Below are 20,096 nucleotides of genomic sequence, written 5' to 3' on the forward strand. Positions count from 1 at the left end.
TCACTGATAATCAGTGCCCTGATTACAATATTGTAAAATATTGTCACAAATCAGTGCCCACCATTGCCCACCAATGCCAGCTATCAGTGCCCATCAGTTTCAGCAATCAGTGCCCATTAGCGATACCAGTCAGTGCTGCCTATCAGTGCTGCCCATCAATACCCATCACTGCTGTCAATCAATGCCCATCAGTAATGCCTATCAGTGTCGCCCAGCCCATCAGTGCCACCCACCAATGCCCATCAGTGCCCATCAGTACTGCCTATCCATGCTGCCTCATCAGTGCCTCTCATCAATGCCCATCCTTGCCCATCAGTACCTCCTGTCCATGCCGCCTATCAGTGCCCACCCATGCCGCCTATCAGTGCCCACCAGTGCCGACTATTAGTGCCCATAAGTGCCACCTAACAGTGCCCATCAGTGCCGCCTATCAGTGCTCATCAGTGCCGCATATCAGTGCCACCTATCAGTGCCCATAAGTGTGGGATATTAGTGCCTCCTCATCAGTGCCACCTAATAAGTGCCCATAAGTGCCACCTCATCAATGCCCACCAGTTCAGCCTATCAGTGCCCATCAGTGCTGCCTAATCAGTACACATCAGTGAACTGATAAAATAACTTAGTTATAAAATTTACTGACAGGAAAAAAGTAAAAAAACATTTTTTTTTTCAAAATTTTTGGTCTTTTTTTTGTAAAAAAAAAAAAAAAAAAACAGCAGTGATTAAATACCACCAAAAGAAAGCTCTATTTTTGTGAAGAAAATGATAAAAAATGTGTTTGGGTACAGTGTAGCATGACCGCGCAATTGTCATTCAAAGTGCAACATTGCTGGAAGCTGAAAAATGTCTTGGGCGGGAAGGGGGTGGAAGTGCCCTGTAGGCAAGTGGTTAAGGAAGGAGAATATAACTGATCTCTTAATTTTATTGTTCATGCCTCGAACATTCAAGTGAAGGGTTTCAAAGAGGCCATAGATCATGCAAGAAAAATTATGAGGCTCCAGGGTTCTCTGCGTCAATACCACAGCTTATATCTATGCATGAAAAGTGTAGAGGAAGAACACTCAGTAATATTCTATTTAGTTTACTGTACCATTTGTCTCCGATCTGTACAGTGTACCTACATGTCTCTAACCAATAGAAAATACAATTCCCCTCCCTGCCCTGTCCCCAACTTGTGCGGGCATAATACCCAACCTGCCAACTTAGGAAAAACATTGTCCAACCTGTGAAGGAAATGCATAGAAACCATTGTGTGCATGGTACAGAATCAAGTACCTGTAAGCATTTCCCAGTTGTGAATAAAAAGGATATGAAGTGTTTCTCACAGGTATGGAAATTCATTGAAATGAAAGGGCTGCCCTACAAGCAATGCATGGGAACATGTAAAAAAAATACATGGAACCAACATGCTAGACTGCACTGTACTGGTGTAAACCTGACCTGAGAGTAAGCATTGGCTGATATATTCTGTATGATTTTTTATTGATTAGATAAAGTGACGCATCTATCTGGATCAGTGGGGCTGATGGATCCAACTGAAAGTTGATAAGTGATTACATAGCCTTGAAAGGGCAAAAAGAACTATATTTTCCCCAATTAAAATAGGTTCATCATATAAAAAAAATAAAAAGAAATAAAAAGAAAAGAAAACACAGTGCATGTGATATATATTTATTTTTTATTAGACATTTAGCATTTTCATAGCTAAATGATATTCCACATCAGGGGACTTCCAATTCAGGGTTTACATCCAGCAATTTTACATTTTAGACCTTCCAGCAATTTCCCGGCTACATCCTTGGCTGCACCCTTAAGCGTATCCAAGAAGAGACCTCTTTTTACTTCTTCCTCTGTCATTTCTCCTCCATTGTCTTCATCAGCACCTCTCCTGTGAGAAGACATAGTTATTGTTACATAAAACAACACTGATTATTACACAAAAACTGTATTTCACTGGGACCAAAAATGTGTATTTTTAGGCCACATTGACTATTATTCTATGACAAAAAAAAACAATAAATAATTGTGCTTCAAATTTCTACAGAATAAATGACATAAAGCTGCGATGTCCTAAATTGTGACACAAACACAACAAAAAATGCGAAAGAAAAAAATGTGGACTCGCGCTTAGCAAATAAATAAATGTGTGACTGAGGAGTGCCACACAGTGCAGTGTATACATAAATATAATTATGCCAAACTGTACCATGTACAATGTGAAAAATTGTAACGGGAACACATAAATCTCTCTAGTAAACAGTGCAATAATACAAACAGTGCAATCAAAACTTCAGATAAAATCCATGGGTAATAAATAAAACAGAAAATAAATCATAAAGGTCCATATGGGAGAAACCCAAAAGGTGATGTACAGTCCTAGGTGATTCAAAATAAGGTAGAATCATGAATGTGTGGGTCCACCACCAAAAGAAAGGGGAGCCTGGCCGCTTACCGGAACCCCATGACCCCCCGTTACAGAGGGTCTAAATGGGCATTGAGATCCTGCTAGTCTGGAACTCCCACGAATGAGGATGGAACTTGGAAGGGCGTCAAGGACTGTGATGAAAATGGACGAATCCCCAAGGAGACTCAGCTCTCAGCATTATGTAGTCATCATAGGAAAAGAAAAAGGGAGGGCTCCCATAGTGTAAAATCAAAGGTGGTTTATTAAAGTAAAAAAACATAAACACTCACATGTAGGTATAAAATCGTCATCAATAAAAGAACAACCTGTGGCACCGGCCGGATGGCCACAGGTAGCCCGTCCTGCTGGGTATACAGCGACAGTGGGAGGTGGCGCGATGAAGCCGCTCAGCCCTACGCTGCATTTCGCAATAAGTTTGCGTCTTCCAGGGGCACGAGCTGCTCATAAGGGAGGTGATGCGATGAGCAGCTCGTGCCCCTGGAAGACGCAAACTTATTGCGAAACGCAGCGTAGGGCTGAGCGGCTTCATCGCGCCACCTCCCCCTGTCGCTGTATACCCAGCAGGACGGGCTACCTGTGGCCATCCGGCCGGTGCCACAGGTTGTTCTTTTATTGATGACGATTTTATACCTACATGTGAGTGTTTATGTTTTTTTACTTTAATAAACCACCTTTGATTTTACACTATGGGAGCCCTCCCTGTTTCTTTTCCTATGATGACTACATAATGCTGAGAGCTGAGTCTCCTTGGGGATTCGTCCATTTTCATCACAGTCCTTGACGCCCTTCCAAGTTCCATCCTCATTCGTGGGAGTTCCAGACTAGCAGGATCTCAATGCCCATTTAGACCCTCTGTAACGGGGGGTCATGGGGTTCCGGTAAGCGGCCAGGCTCCCCTTTCTTTTGGTGGTGGACCCACACATTCATGATTCTACCTTATCTTGAATCACCTAGGACTGTACATCACCTTTTGGGTTTCTCCCATATGGACCTTTATGATTTATTTTCTGTTTTATTTATTACCCATGGATTTTATCTGAAGTTTTGATTGCACTGTTTGTATTATTGCACTGTTTACTAGAGAGATTTATGTGTTCCCGTTACAATTTTTCACATTGTACATGGTACAGTTTGGCATAATTATATTTATGTATACACTGCACTGTGTGGCACTCCTCAGTCACACATTTATTTATTTGCTAAGCGCGAGTCCACATTTTATTATTCTATGACCACATTAACATGCTAAAGGAATACTACACAAAACTTGAATCCCTTATTGAATAGCCAGTGGAATCATTTAGATGTGTTGTTCGCTATGGCACAGCACTTTCCCATCAGTAAGTGGACATAGCTAAATCTGGCCATGCACCACTATAATTTCATTCATGTGGAAATTCAGAAAAATCATTCACCAGTCCCAACAGTTATTTGCTTTTTCATTGGTTTAGACATGCCCCCCCCTCTACCTCAGTGTATACCCCACTTTTAAGTACGCAATGGGGTTTATTTACTAAAGCTGGAAAGTGCAAAATCAGGCTCACTTCTGCTTAGAAACCAATAAGCTTCATAGGCGTGCCCAGTCTACTGCATTAGGGTGTGCACCCAAAGCTCAAACACACGTTTGTGTGTATATATATATATATATATATATATACACATACACACACACTATATTGTCAAAAGTATTGGGATGCCCGCCCTTACACACACATGAACTTTAATGGCATTCCAGTCTTAGTCCGTAGGGTTCAAAATTTGATTTTTGCCCACCCTTTGCAACTAGAACAACTTCAACTCCTCTGGGAAGGCTGTCCTCAAGGTTTAGGAGTGTGTCTGTGGGAATGTTTGACCATTCTTCCAGAAGAGCATTTGTGAGGTCAGGCACTGATGTTGGATGAGAAGGCCTGGCTCACAGTCATTCTAAAGGTGTTCTATGGAGTTGAGGTCAGGACTCTGTGCAGGCCAGTCAGGTTCCTCCACCTCAAACTCGCACATCAATATCTTTATGGACCTTGGTTTTTGCAGTAGTCCAAATAATTTGATGGAGGGGGGAATTATGGTGTGGGGTTGTTTTTCAGGGCTTGGGCTTGGCCCCTTAGTTCCAGTGAAGGGAACTCTTAAGGCATCAGCATACCAAGACATTTTGGACAATTTCATGCTCCCAACGTTGTGGGAACAGTTTGGGGATGACCCCTTCCTGTTCCAACATGACTGCGCACCAGTGCACAAAGCAAGATCCATAAAGACATGGATGAGCAACGGCGGTGGAAAATTACCTTCAAGTGCAAAAATGCACATTATATAATAGTAACTAAAACATAGAAAATTAAGTGTAACAATCTAAAAAATAAAAATTCCAAAGTGCTATAATGGAGGGAACCTCCCAACTAAAAAGTTGTTGCACTTGAAGTGAATCTGTATAGCAAATATCTATAGGAGGGGTTTCCACAATCCCTGCTAAGTTTCATTTTATACAGTATGTCTTAAATTCAGTTTGATGTGTATCATATGTGAAGTTGTGTATCAGAGACCGGTATTGTGGTAATATTGAAGTTTATTGAGATTTCCATACATTAGAGGGTTCCTCCATTACTGTTAAGTTATTGATTAGTAAGTTAGCGCTGCACCTTTTTTTTTGGTGTGGGAACATATAACAGTGCTTAGCGGCAAGCATTTTACTGACACTTTTTATTTTCCCTCCAGTAGTTAATTGTATATAGTAGTGAGGTGATTACCTATTATACTAAAGATTGGCATGTGCCATTAATAAACATCAACAGATTTCAGTTGTGCCCAACCAGACCAGCCCTCCATGGACAATTAGCCTGGCTGCTGAGTTAATCTCCCCATCCCTGCACTGCACTGATGGACACTGACAGGCAGCACTAATTGGCACTGATAGGCGGCACTGATTGGCAGCACTGATAGGCGGCAATGATGGCCACTGATAGGTGACACTGATTGGTCACACTGATGGGCACTAATAGGCACTGTTTGGTGGCACTGATAGGCAGCAATGATTGACACTGATAGGTGGCACTGATTGGCACTAATAGAAAGCACTGATTGGCAGCACTGTTGGGTGGCACTGATAGGCAGCACTGATGGGCCCTGATTGGCATTGATAGGTGGTACTGATTGGCAGCACTAATGGCACTGATAGGCTGCACTGATTGGCAGCATTTGGTGGCACTGATTGGCAGCACTGATGGGCATTAATTGGAAGCATTGATGGGCACTGAAAGGCAGCACTTATAGTCAACACCGATGAGCACTGATAGGTGGCACTGATGGGCATTGATAGGCAGCACTTATGAGCACTGATTGGCAGCACTGATTGGCACTGATAGGCAGTGCTGATGGGCACTGATGGGCACTGACAGGTGGCACTGATTGGAAGCACTGATTGGCAGCACTGATGGGTACTGACAGGTGGCACTGATTGGAAGCACTGATTGGCACTGATTGGCACTTATAGGAGGCACTGTTTGGCACTGACAGGTGGCACTGATTGTCACTGACTGGCACTGACATGTGACACTGATTGGCACTGACAGGTGGCACTGACTGAAGGGCAGCACTGATGGGACGGATGGGTGGCATTGGTTGGCACTAAAAGGCGGCATTGATTGGCACTGACAGGTGGCACTTATTGTCACTGACTGGTACTGACAGGTAGCACTGACAGGTGGCACTGATTGGATGCACTGATTGGCACTGACAGGTGACGCTGATTGTCACTGACTGGCACTGACGAGCGGCACTGGCACTGATTGGCACTGACAGGTGGCACTGATTGGAAGCACTGACAGAGGAGATTACATTGAGCAGATATTGGGGTTTATAAGATCCGCTCAGTGTTTGACACTGTCATGTATTGTAACTGCAGGCAGGGAGAGAGAGGAGCTGTCAGAATCCAGCGGTGATGTCGGGGGTGGGCGGGTCTGAGCAGCTATTGAACACCAGCCAATTATTGGGCTGCTTAAGAAAGGGGGGAGCCACAAGCACTTAGTGGCCCACCCAAACCCCATCCTATTGGCTGGTGTTCGATAGCTGCTCAGTCCCGCCCAACCCGGACATCCCTGCTGAATTCTGACAGCTCCTCTCTCTCCCTGCATGCAGTTACAATACATGACAGTGTCGCACACTGAGCGGATCGTACAAGCCCCAATATCTGCAGTGCTCAATGTGATACTGTCTCAGCGCGGGCTACACATTGCTTGGATCTGGATGCAGCATTTCACAGCAGCCCAGGCAGATCTCAGGAGACAGCCGGCATGGGACTACACAAACACTGCATGGGTGATTAGGGTGTGCCCAGGCACACTCGGCACACCCCGTGCGCACGCCTATGATGAGCTTCCAGGTTTTATAACCAAAGCTTAATTGAACAATCTGGGGTTAGAAGCTCATTGGTTTCTATGCAGAAGTGAGCCTTATTTTGTACTTTCCAGCTTTAGAAAAAAAACACCATTGTGTACTTAAAAGTGGGGTATGCCTGTAGATCTTAAATTATCCAGATAAAGCAAGACAGTCTTAACCAACCACATCACATCACATACAATGTTTTGTTTTCCTTAGGTTTATGTGGTATTGCTGGGATGCTTGATGGGTCTCGGACTGATTGGAGTTCCGAACACCACCAACAGGTTCTGTTACACTGACTATGAAGGTGACGGGAGATAATTAATAGCATCTCTGTTCACCCATCGGGGACCTCGGTCATTCTTGATCTTTATAGAATGTTTTTATATAAGCTTGTAATTGATGTTGGAGGACTTATATTCTGTATTTTGTATGTACTGTATTCCATTTGGATTATTGTTCCAGTTGTATTTTTCTATTTGAAAATTAATAACAGATTGAAAGTGAAATCATTCATCAGGACATTCAATCTTGCCATTGTTGAGTCAACTTTTTTTTTTTTTTAGACCTCCAGACCTACTACTTGGACGGAATCTCAGGTATATTAAAATGTGTTTTTTTGTGCTTTAGCACTTGCTCTTTACAATGTTAGCAATTTTTTCCAAACAAAAATCACATTCATGGTTAGAATTTCACTCACTCAACCAAAATTTTCCATCCTGTTTCAGTAAATTTTCTCACCATTATGGCCAAAAACATTCATCAGTTTGAACCCACTAGCCATTAGCAAATCAAACGAAACTTCTAAAAATTAAAAATCTTCTGACAAAATTCTACCAGTGTATGGCCGGCTTAATAGGATACATGTAGAGGGGCTTTCAAGATAACCTTATCCTTACTCAATTAGGAACTTTTCTCCACATATGGTGGACTTGCTCAATAGTATGGCACTTCTGGGAAGAAATATTTCAGATGATCTCAGAACTAATGATCTCTGTGGTCCCCTTCTTAGCTCTCCTAAACTTCAAACCTCCAGGCCTTTCCAAGATCAAATTCAAATTACTTGATAAAGGCAATAAGAGTATTGACGGCTCGTCTCCAAATAGCATAAAGTAGAAGGAAAAAATGCCCCCTCGGGACTTTAACACAGTTCAAAATATTTAACACATTTATTGATATAGAAACGATATATACTTTATTGTACAAAAAAATTTAAAAATCATCATGTTAATAATAAAATCGTATATACAGTAATAGCTCTGACTAAGCCATAAACATCCCCATATTGGATTATTATATCCATCCAAAAATGTATAATATCAATCATAAAACAATACATAGAACAGCCTCTATTATGTATGCACTTTTTATGATTAATGTTATATATTTTTAAATGGATATATTATTCTAAGAGCTATTATATAGGATTCTAATATTCACATGATGATTTTAGATTTTTTTGTACAATAAAGTATATATTTTTTCTACATCAATAAATGTTGTAGTATAGTGTAGTATATTTTGAACTGTGTTAAAGTCCAGAGGGTGCATTTTTTCCTTCTACATTATGCTATTTGGAGATGAGCTGTCAATACTCCTATTGCCTTTATCAAGTAATTTGAATTTAATCTTGGAAAAGCCTGGAGGTTTGAGGTTCAGGAGTGCATATTGAGCTAAGAAAGGGACCACAGAGACCATCAGTTCTGAGATCATCTGAAATAGTTCGTTCCCCGAAGTGCCATGCTATTGGGCAAGTCCACCACATGTGGAAAAACGTTCCTAACTGAGTAAGGTTAAGGATATCTTGAAATCCCCTCTAAATGTATCCTTTTAAGCAGGCCATACAATGGTAGAATTTTCTTAGAAGATTTTAATTTTCAAAATCATCATGTGAATATTAAAATCCTACAAAATAGCTCTGACTAAGCCATAAACATTAGACATGTGCACACTGAAATATTTTGTTTCGGAATTTTGTTTTCATCCGAAAGATAAATGTATTTAGTTACTCCCGAAATTTGTTTTTATTTATTTTGTTTCATTAAAAAATGCATTTGTCCGAAAATCCGAAATAATTAAGGTCGAATCTGTCATTGAAGGCTTATGGTGTCTGTCAAATGTTCTAAGAAGATTCGACAGAGCAGCTAAACTGTACGACGCCGCAATCATACATTTCCAGTCGAATGTTCCGCCTTCAAGCTATAGTAGAATTCTAATGTTGTATGACACTAGTAATAATTATATATATTAATTATTATTACTAGCCAACCAACATTAGAATTCTTCTATAGCCTATGGGCGGAGCATTTGACCATAAATGTCTACTCGCGGCGACTGCTTCGTCAGATCTTTATGTCAAATCTTTTCTCTCTATGTCGAATAATCTTGGACTAATAGAGTTAGGTTAGGTACAGTCAACCTTTTTTTCTATTGTCTCTATAATGTCAAATCTTTTCTCTCTATGTCAAATCTTTTCTCTCTATGTAGAATAATCTTGGACTAATAGAGTTAAGGTTAGGCACATTCGACCACAGGTTCGATGGACACAGATTGTTATTGTCAGCGTCATGTCGAATCTCCTATCTGTATCGAACTGTTGTTGCAATGAAAACAAAAATAAATCATTTGTTTATGTCGGATCTTTCGGTTTTCGGATTCTGCACGTTCGTTATTGTTTATTAAAACGATAACGAAAATACCCGAAATTCTGACGAAAATGCACTCGGACGAAAACGAATGCACATGTCTAATAAACATGATCCCCCATATTGGAAAAATACACCTATCCAAAAATATATACTATCAATCATAAAAAATGCATACACAATAAATAAATATAACAGGGGCTGTTATATGAATTTTTTATGATTCATATCATATATTTTTGGATGGATATATTATTCCAATATGGGAATCATGTGGCTTAGTCAGAGCTATTATGTAGGATTTTAATATTCACATGACAATTTTAGAATTTTTGGACAATAAAGTATATCTCTTTTCTATATCAATAAATGTTTTAAACTGCGTTAAAGTCCCAAGGGGGCATTTTTTCCCTCTAGTTCAAATTACTTTTTCATGTTTTTACAGCAACCAAACAATTGCTAAAGCTTAGAAAATAATCCACTTTTTCTTTGGCCAAAACCAAGTCAAGAATCAACTTTGTGCTGCATGAAAAAAAATAGAAGCCAGACTGACTGATACAATGAACAAATATTTGTCATATCCCTGGGCCTCATGTTATCTTCTGGTGGGATTTTAGCTGGACCTTTTGATCCCCTGAATGGTGGTGCACCATTGGCATATATTTATCCTGTTCTCCTTCCCACCTTCCTCCCACCCCTGATTGCCCTCCCCCTCTTTGTCCTTCTCCGTTCCTCCCTTACCCTTCATTGTTACACATTCTCTGCCATACTCTTGCCTTTACCACACCTTGGCCCTTTAAAGATGTTGGGCATCTCCCAAGACATTCAAAGTAAATCTCTCTTATTGGTGCCTCCACTCTGCCCTTGTACAGTGTTAGGATTATTTGTCTCCATCTGTATTATTGTATGAGACCCATCATACCCAAATTTATGGATTCTATGGATAATATCACATCAATAATGTAAATGACCTTTGTACTCTCAAATAGTGTAATTTTGTAACACTGGTTGTTTGAAAATATCAATCTACACATGGAACAAGAAAAAAAATTGCCCTTTAATAAGGGAACACGTAAGACTGTGCCTTTGTTTCCTGTACTGTAGGTCAGGTTGACTTGGGACTCTCCGCTGTCATCCTTTATATGCCTGGTCTGTCAGTTGCTGCCAGAAAGAGATGGGCGGTGCTGAGATGTTGGTGTAGCCGTGGCCACTGTTACCTGCAGGAGTTTGTTTGAGGAACAGTTGCAATGTTGGCTACAGGGGTCTGAATGGGAACTGCTGCCATGGCTCTTCTCCTTAATGTGGTGCCATTAATTGTAAAAGGCACCCCCATGCACCTTCCAATGGATCTGCTTAGCAGTACAACAAGCAGTAATGGACAAACTTCCATGTACCATTTTTAGACAGTAGACACAATGTTGTGCAAGTGACAAGGTGTGTTATGGTGACATTTAATTGAATGGCACTGCATCACACTAACGTATGTAATGTTTTGCAAGACATTTTGATTAAATGTTAAATATTGCAATGACATTGTGGTGATAGTCCATAACTATCATGCACATGTTTTGTGGAACCATTTGCTGCAGAAGATGGAAAGGTACTGAGCTGGGTTTTAGGACTAAGCAAAGACCGGCAGGTGAGTACTCCACCCATCACCCCCACCCTCACACCTGTACACTTAACCAAACTCCTCCCATGCTCACATCATCACATCTAACCTCACCTGTAATCATTTAAGTAGGTTTCAGGGTCTCTTTAGAAGGGGACAAACAGTCAAATTTTTCTTTTGGTTTGTTTTAAACAGGGAAGAATTAGAAACTCTGCTACCCAGCAACTGCTGTCACATTGTTGCTCTATGTGCAAAGATCAATACCGGTTCTAATGTAGATCTGTGAGGTCAATGTTTCTCCAAGTCCATCAAAGATTTATTCTATGTTGAACCCTGATGAAGGGGGAGTGTTGTTGTACCTGAAACATGCTGTCTGTTTTTTCTTTTTTTTTTTGTGACCTATTCACCAGCAATCAAAATTGTCTTAGAGTTTATTAATCCAGTTTTGGTCTGGTGCTCCTTTCTGTATTTCTAGGATTAGAAACTCTTCCAGGTTTTTCTTGTTGTCCCAGTCAAAAAGATTGGCCCTCACTTGCTGTCCCAGTAATATAAATGTGTTTTTAAAATAAAAGTCATTGATGAGATGGCCACAGTCCACAATCCTCATATATGTATTTTACCTATATGCTTAGCTGTTTGTCCAGAGTAGGCCTTAAAAGTCTATACTTATTTAAAAAATAACTATTATACATACTTACTCTTGCTCACAAAGAGATAAGGTGATGGTCCCAAGAAAGAAAAGGAGTAAGAGGGATTTCTTCAAGGTGAACATCTTTGAGCTCTGTGGATAATTTGGATTAATGGAAAGAAGACACAATTGAAAAGATAACTTGAAAATAACATGAGGCATCCTATGTTAGGCACACATAAAATGGATGTTCTAATACAGGCATGAGCCCACGGTTCGACTCGAACATCGGGTGTTGGTTTGTTCTAAAACGAACTGAACATATGGGGCGGTCGTGGAAAATTAGAGCGCCACGGAACGCCCCATAATGCACTGCGAGATCGCAGTGCATTGCTGTATGATGATTGGCCAAAGCATGCACCTGACCTGCATGCTTTGGCCAATCACAGCGTGCTCTGCTGAGAGAGCCATAATTGGCCAAAGGCAGGGGGCCTTTGGCCAATCATGGCTGAGGGGGACTAAGTCCATACCCCCCACACTATATAAGGCTGCTTACATGCTTACATAGCGGCCGTGTGTAGTGTTGTTGGTGTGGACAGAGAGATAGCTTGAGTTAGATTAAGCAGGCAGGATATATATATATATATATATATATATATATATATATATATATATATATATATATATATATATATGTATCTGTGAGGAGTTATAGTGTTGTGGCACCACCACCACCCAAGGCCCAATTTTTCTGCCCCTTTTTAACATATGCATGTACTTACAATTCTTGATATAATATTTCTCAGCAGGGCCCGTTCCTATGCCCAACAAGTGGAACTGTGAGGGCTTACAGTGTTCTGGTACCACCAACACCTAAGGCTCAATTTTCTGCAGAGTATATAGGGCATGCCATATAGTATATATATTGCTCTTCAGAGTATATAGTGCCTGGGGGACCCCCCACGCCATTTTTTTTTTACTTGGGTGCAGGGTTCCCCTTAATATCCATTCCAGACCTGAAAGGCCTGGTATGGATTGGGGGGGGGACATCCACACCATTTTTTTGGAGGATTTTTGGGATTTTTTATCTATATTGCCAGGATCCGACAATACATTACAGCCACGAGTAGTTTTGAATAACATATTTTTTCCTTTAGAAATGTAATTTTGTTGTGGCACTGTTAGAAACATGGGAAAGTTGGGCTACTTTACAAGCATACTAAGGACACCCACCAGGCATGATATTTAAAGGATTATTTCATTTTTATTGTTTCACTTTAAGCATTATTAAAAAAATCACTGCTCCGAAAAAACGTCCGTTTTTACAACTTTTTTTTGCATTGATTCTTGTCCCCTGGGGCAGGACCCAGGTCCCCAAACACTTTTTATGACAATAACTTGCATATAAGCCTTTAAAATTAGCACTTGTGATTTGTCATGTTCGTGTCCCATAGACTTAAACGGTGTTTGCGTGTTCGAACAAATGTTTTGCCTGTTTGCATGTTCTGCTGCAAACTGAACCCTGAACATGGGGGGGGGGGGGGGTGGTTCCGCTCATCCCTATTCCAATACAATAAAAACTTCAATGTTTGTTTGCTCTAACCCAACACCAAAGATCCAGTACACCTGACATTATGGGCAGGTTAAGTGTTTTTTAATTACATGGCTTTGCTTGATGCTTTCCAGACCTTACTTGTTCTGGTTTCTCATGGAAAGTAGAAAAAGGAAGAGCACAGCAGGTTCGTAGATGTCATTGGAACTGATTCACAAGAACCAAAGTTCAAATCTCCATTGTTTATGGTTTCCAAGGATGTCTACCTTGAATGGGGATGCTTGTTGCATCACCTGTACTATCCACGCTAGTCCTCACTCAATCATTGCCAAAGGATGTTGGTTATTGTAAAAAAAATGCAAAGGATGTTAGATTTAAAATATGTTTTTTATTTATTTACTAACTATACTAATGGTTTCTAGAAGGTTTTTCTTGTATGAATGAGAAGAGTCCCCAGATAATGGTCTCTGTGATTTAATTTGTTCCCAGGTTTGGAGAGAAGGTGAATGAGGCTTTTGGGATTATATGTAAATAAATAATCATTATATGTAATATATCTTATGAATGTTAGCTTTCTACTGTATTATTTCCTAATAAAGATAAGATATTTAGGAATTGGAGTTAATAAAAGTTTGAAAAAAGAAGCAAAGTAGATGTTAGCGCTGTTCTATTGTGCACCTCTCCTTAATAACCCAAAGGACTACTGGTGTATACAAAGTAAATTCAATTAAATTAAAAAATTGTTAAATTGTGAATGTGCACTAATACATGAATGTGCATAAAGGTGCATTAACATATTTACTACATGTCTTCAGATATGTGCTGATAAGCAAAGAAAACCAGGTGAGTATATGAGCTTCTTCAAATGTGGAAACCTTAGAAACAGATTGGTACATAATGCCCTGGATGCACCAAAGCAAATAAAAATATCAAGCCAGCTTAAGGGCTTCTTCAAATGTGGAAAATAGTAATAATAATCTTCCATGTAGGACTAGCAAAAAAAACAGCAAGAAAAAAACGGAATTCACCTCTATGGCAAATGGAACTAAATACAATATAAGAGAGTTTATTACATGTAACAGTACACATGTAACCTACGTATTAGAGTGCCCCTGCCATAAACAATATGTGGGTAGAACCACAAGAGAACTACATGTAAGGATCTGGGAACATTTAAATAATACCAAGAACGGTTTTACAATTCTTGATATAGTATTTCACAGCAGGGCCCGTTCCTGCGCCCAACAAGTGTAACTGTAAGGGGTTACAGTGTTCTGGTACCACCAACACCTAAGGCCCAGACATTTCAGGGACCATCATAATATGGATCCAACATGTATGATTTTCTATGGCATAGACAAAATCAAAGGCCACTGGAGAGGGGAAAATAAGAAAAATAAGATCTCCCAAAACGAAATGGATTTTCCAATTAGACACTCTCCAACCCATAGGAATGAACATTGATTTAGATCTAAATTGTTTTTTAACAAATTTTTAGAGGTATATTCTCCTCCCTAGATGATAAGGTAATTGAGCAGTATTTAGCCAGATAAGTCCTTGCTTACCTATTTTGGATCCTCTGGGATCATAACAACTATTTCGCAAATTCATGTCACTTTCATTTTATTTTTAATTTGATTATTTTTTTATTTTTTATTGTATTTTATTTTTATTTTTATTTTCATTTTTATTTTATTTTATTTTTATGTTTATTTTCACTTTATTTATTTTTTTTATTTTTTTAATATTTTTTATTTTTATTTTCATTCATTTTTTATTTTATTTTGATTTTGATTTTGATTTTGATTTTTATTTTGATTTTGATTTTTATTATTCTAATTTTATTTTTATTTTTGTATTAATTTAATTTTCATTTTTATTTCATTTGTGACCATATTACCTTGATCCTGATTTTAAACTATATTTATTATATCGGCCTTAATCTTGGGTTCCCCCTCATACTCAATACTCTCTTTCTTCCTAGTATATTTTTTTGAACATTTTTTGAAAGCTTTTATCGGTGGCTCTCCCTGTCAGAGGAGGGTCTACGCTGATAATCAGATTATCAGTGCAGCCACCATCAGAGGTACCCATCAGCTGCCAATCACTGCCCATCAGCTGCCAGCCTGTTACCCATAAAGAACACCTTCACAGGCAGCACAGTGGTGTAGTGGGTAGCACTCTTACCTAGCAGTAAAAAGGGTCACTTTGCATGTTCTCCCTGTGCCTGCGTGGGTTCCCTCCGGGTACTCCGGTTTCCTCCCACACTCCAAAGACATGCTGGTAGGTTAATTGGCTTCTGTCCACAATTGGCCCTATTATATGAATGTGAGTTGGGGATCTTGGATTGTGGGCTCTTTGAGGGTAGGGACCAATGTGAGTGTGCAATGTACGTGTGGAGCACCCTGTGTAAATTGACAGCACTATATGGGTACCTTAAATAAAAAATAGGGATAATTGTAGACATGCACCCTCACTCTCTCAGGTTGAACTGGATGGACTGGTGTCTTTATTCAACCTTACTAACTATGTAACCTAAAGATGAAAAATGTGAGGACCACTGTGCTACTAAAAAATAAAAAAAACTAGATGTAGTGCTTCAAAATCTAATTCTAATTAAAATCTAATCTAATCACTTGTATAATATTTTTTTTATACTGTAGTACCATTCCACTATCACTTTATTATTGTTGTGCACAAAATCACTTTGTTTCCTCTAACTATGTAACCTGTCAGTGCCCATAAATGTGTCAATCAGTGCCCATAAAAGTGCCAATCAGTGCCCCATCAGCAATGCCTGTCAGTGCTGCTTATCTAGTGCCATCACTCAGTGCCCATCAGTGCCACCTATTAGCATACCTCCCAACTTTTTGGGATGGGAATGAGGGACACCTATCAGCAAAAGTATGCAGGCATAGGACACACCCCCTACTACGCCCCCTTAAAGGAGAATTATACAAGAAAAACAAAATTGGTTAAACCCACAAGGGCTTTTTTACCATTAAATTTCCTTTATATTGGCTTCTGGAATTTACAAATGCAGCAATTTAGAAATCGGGTGACAGGTGTAGCACTGGGAAACACTTTGTGATAGATACAAAGTTCATTTTATATACATCTATGTAGATCAGATCAAAATAAGGGACAAATGAGGAGGAATGAGGGAAAGAGGGACATTGCTCCAAATCAGGGACAGTTGGGAGCTATGTATTAGTGCTGCTTATCATTGCCCATCAGTTTTTTTTTTTTTTTTCAAAAATGTTGGTCTTTTTAAGTTTGTTTAGCAAAAAAAAGAAAACCCCAGTGGTGATCAAATACCACCAAAAGAAAGCTGTATTTGTTGGAAGGAAATGATAAAAATGTAGTTTGGGCACAGTGTTGTATGACCACGCAATTGTCATTCAAAGTGTGACAGCGCTGAAAGCTGAAAATTGTCCTGGGCAGGAAGAAGCGGAAGTGCCCGATATTGATGTAGTTAATAATAAAATAATTATCCAGCATCTACTTACCTGGTAGTTCAGTTGGTGCTGAGAATGTAGACAGCTGGAACACTTCAGTGAATGTCTATACTTCGAAGAACAGGGTTGGCTTATATAATCAAAGAAAAACAAGTTGAGTACACAGAAATTTTAAATAAAGTTTGTCTTAAACGTCACATTTTTCTTAGGAACACATACCTGATATCTAATGTATTTATTAAAATATTTACCTACTTCATGTGGGACAAATATTATCACCCACTAAGCATCCCAAATATCTCCTGATCTGCTATTGAGTTTTAATATATAATAAGTTTATGTGGAATTCCAGCCCAAATCTTTGTATTGTTTTATATAGCATGGAGCCATTCAGGGCAATTATTTACTTCTGTTTAAATGTTTGGTCAGTTTTGCCTAAAATAGAGAGAGCAGACATCCCCAGTGTCCAGGGACAGATCCTGCTTTCAGGAGGTTGTCTCTGGGTAAAAAATTGTGCCCCCAATTGTGCCCCCAATTGTGCCCCCAGCAATGGTGGTGCTCAGGACATCATTCAGACTTCTGTCAGCCTCGTTCAACATCTTTTCTAAATAATTATAATAAAATTAATAATAACTTATTGGACACACTCAGCTGCTATTGTGCTGTGCTGGGCTTCTGGCATTTTGTAACTAAAACCTGTTTTAATGCAAATTGTTAGACAGTGCAATAGTTTCGTTTTTTTGTTTTTTTTGCTAGCTAGCTGGTAAATGTGCTGTGAAAATTCTATTTGTCAGTCCAGATCCCTGTCTCCACAGGCTTACAGCAGCACACACATACAGCTGTCTCAAGCCCTTTCTTCCTCCGGCTCCAGAAGCCTTGTATGATTGTATCTCCCATCTGTTGGGTCCTGTGAGTGAAGCTTAAATCAATCAGCCTTGTTGGCCAAAAACAATCCTTACTAGCCCAATTGCTAGGGACAGGCAAAGTCCAGGCTGCAGTAGCAGCAAATCCTTTCTTCTCTCCTCTCTCCCTGTGCTTTCCATCATTGCAAGTTAAAGAGCAACAAGCTTCAGGAAGAAACAATCTGCTGAGCTGCTTAAAGGGACTGTCAGACTGAAACCCCCCAAGAAATGGTTGGGGGTTTTCATTTCAACAGAGAAGCTATAAACCAGCAACAAGGTCCCAAATCTTGTATTTCTCTCCAGTCTGTTGACGTTAAAAAGCTGTAAACTGAGCATTAAAGACTGCAGTGTGTTTTAGATATGTTTCCTGAAGAGCACCAGATGCAGTTCTGTGAGTTTTTTTTTCCTGCACAAAATGCATGCACAGTGTTTTCCATGTATTCCAATGGCTCTAGTTCACACCATGCAGTCAGTTTCTGGTCAGTGTCCGGTCAGTTCCTGCACCAGAAACCGACCGGGAACTGACTGCATTGTGTGAACTAGAGCCATTGGAATACATGGAAAACACTCTGCTACTGGAGTCTCCTGCTATTATCTAAAGGTGTTCTGTGCTTATACTTATGATGCCAGCAAGTCTGACCTGAAGTTGGGATATCTGATTGATCACAACATTACACATAACACATAACAAGTCTCTGAAGCAATCATCTTGAGATTAAGGTGAGAAACAGTGGAGTGTGGTGCTACAGTCTTAACCGTGCAAATTGATAAACATAAACAGGTGTCTCTTCATTCCATGCAATGAAACCTCTGTGTGAAGTGGCCATGCCACATTCATGTCACATCAGTGCTCATCCGTGCCTCATCCATGCCACATCAGTGCTCATACATGCAACATCAGTGATCCGTGCAACATCAGTGCTCATACATGCAACATCAGTGATTATCCGTGCAACATCAGTGCTCATACATGCAACATCAGTGATCATACATGCAACATCAGTGATTATCCGTGCAACATCAGTGCTCATACATTCCACATCAGTGATCATCTGTGCCACATCCATGCCATATCAGTGCTTACTCGTGCCACATCCATGCCACATCAGTGCTCACCTGTGCCACATCCATGCTACATCAGTTCTCATCTGTGCCACATCCATGCCACTACAGTGCCAATCAGTGCCACCACAGTGTCTCACAAAAGTGTAATAGGTAGTCAAATAGATTAGTAATGTATGCCCCTAGAACACCTGATGGTGCTCCCTGCATGTTGGGCCTCTGTATGTGGTCTGGCTGTCTAAAAGTCTCACACATGTGGTATCGTCATATTCAAGAGGAGTAGCAGAAATTGTTTTGGGGCATATTTTTTTGTATGTACATGCCGTGTTAGAAATATCTTATAAATTGACAACTCTTGTAAAAAAAAATGCGTTTTCATTTTCTTTCCACATTTTCCAAAAACTTGTGGAAAAAAATGACATGTTCAAAACACTCATTATGCCTCATAGATTATATGTTGGGGTGTTAACTTTACAAACTTGGGTAGTTTTTTTGGGTGTTTCCATTGTCCGAGTGCTCCAGGACCTTCAAAAGTGTAAGAGGTAGTCTAGAAATTAAATGTGTAATTTATGTCCCTAGAACACCCGATGGTGCTCCCTGCATGTGGCCAGGCTGTGAAAAAGTCTCACCCATGTGGTATCGCCATACTTTGGAGGTGTAGTAGAATGTATTTTGGGGTGTAATTTGTGATATACATATGTTGTGGGAGAAAAATAACTTGTGACAATTATGACAATTTTGTGGAAAAAAAAATCTTAAATTTGCAAAGAATTGTTGGGTACAATTACAACTTCAAAAAACTCACCATACCTTGGACTGTCTACTTTCCAAAAAGGGGTTATTTGTGGGGTATTTGTACTGCCCTGACTTGTTAGTGTCTCAATAAATGAGGCTGTTAGTACATCAGGTGTGATCAATTTTCAGAGATTGGCACCATAGATTGTAGGCTCTATAACCATCACAAAGACCAAATAATATACTTATTTTGGTTATTTTTACCAAAGATATGTAGCAGTTAGGGATGAGCTTCGAGTTTGAGACGAACTCATGTTCGACTCGAACATCGGCTGTTCGCCAGTTCGCTGAACAGTGAACAATTTGGGGTGTTCGCGGCAAATTCGAAAGCCGCGGAACACCCTTTAAAAGTCTATGGAAGAAATCAAAAGTGCTAATTTTAAAGGCTTATATGCAAGTTATTGTCATAAAAAGTGTTTGGGGACCTGGGTCGTGCCCCGGGGACATGGATTAATGCAAAAAAAGTTTTAAAAATGGCCGTTTTTTCAGGAGCAGTGATTTTAATAATACTTAAAGTGAAACAATAAAAGTATAATAATCCTTTAAATTTCGTACCTGGGGGAGGGGTCACCGGGTGGCCCCGTCATCCGTTATTTAAGAACCGTCAGAAGAGGAGAAGCGTCACACAGCGGAGCCTCCCATCATGGTG

At 39.8% G+C, this 20,096-nt stretch overlaps 1 protein-coding gene across 1 annotated transcript; it reads right to left on the bottom strand.

Moving 5' to 3' along the window:
* Positions 1–1,655: 1,655 nt before the first annotated feature.
* LOC141104653 (pelophylaxin-1-like) lies at positions 1,656–16,862 on the bottom strand. Its single transcript, XM_073594318.1, has 3 exons — positions 16,740–16,862; positions 11,749–11,831; positions 1,656–1,888 (listed from the first exon to the last, which is right to left on the bottom strand). Exons 2-3 carry the CDS (start codon positions 11,820–11,822, stop codon positions 1,738–1,740), a joined length of 225 nt encoding a protein of 74 aa, XP_073450419.1. The 5' UTR covers positions 11,823–11,831; positions 16,740–16,862; the 3' UTR covers positions 1,656–1,737.
* Positions 16,863–20,096: the final 3,234 nt, after the last annotated feature.

The sequence above is a fragment of the Aquarana catesbeiana genome, linkage group LG08, assembly GCF_042186555.1.
Source record: "Aquarana catesbeiana isolate 2022-GZ linkage group LG08, ASM4218655v1, whole genome shotgun sequence".
Lineage (NCBI taxonomy): Eukaryota > Metazoa > Chordata > Amphibia > Anura > Ranidae > Aquarana > Aquarana catesbeiana.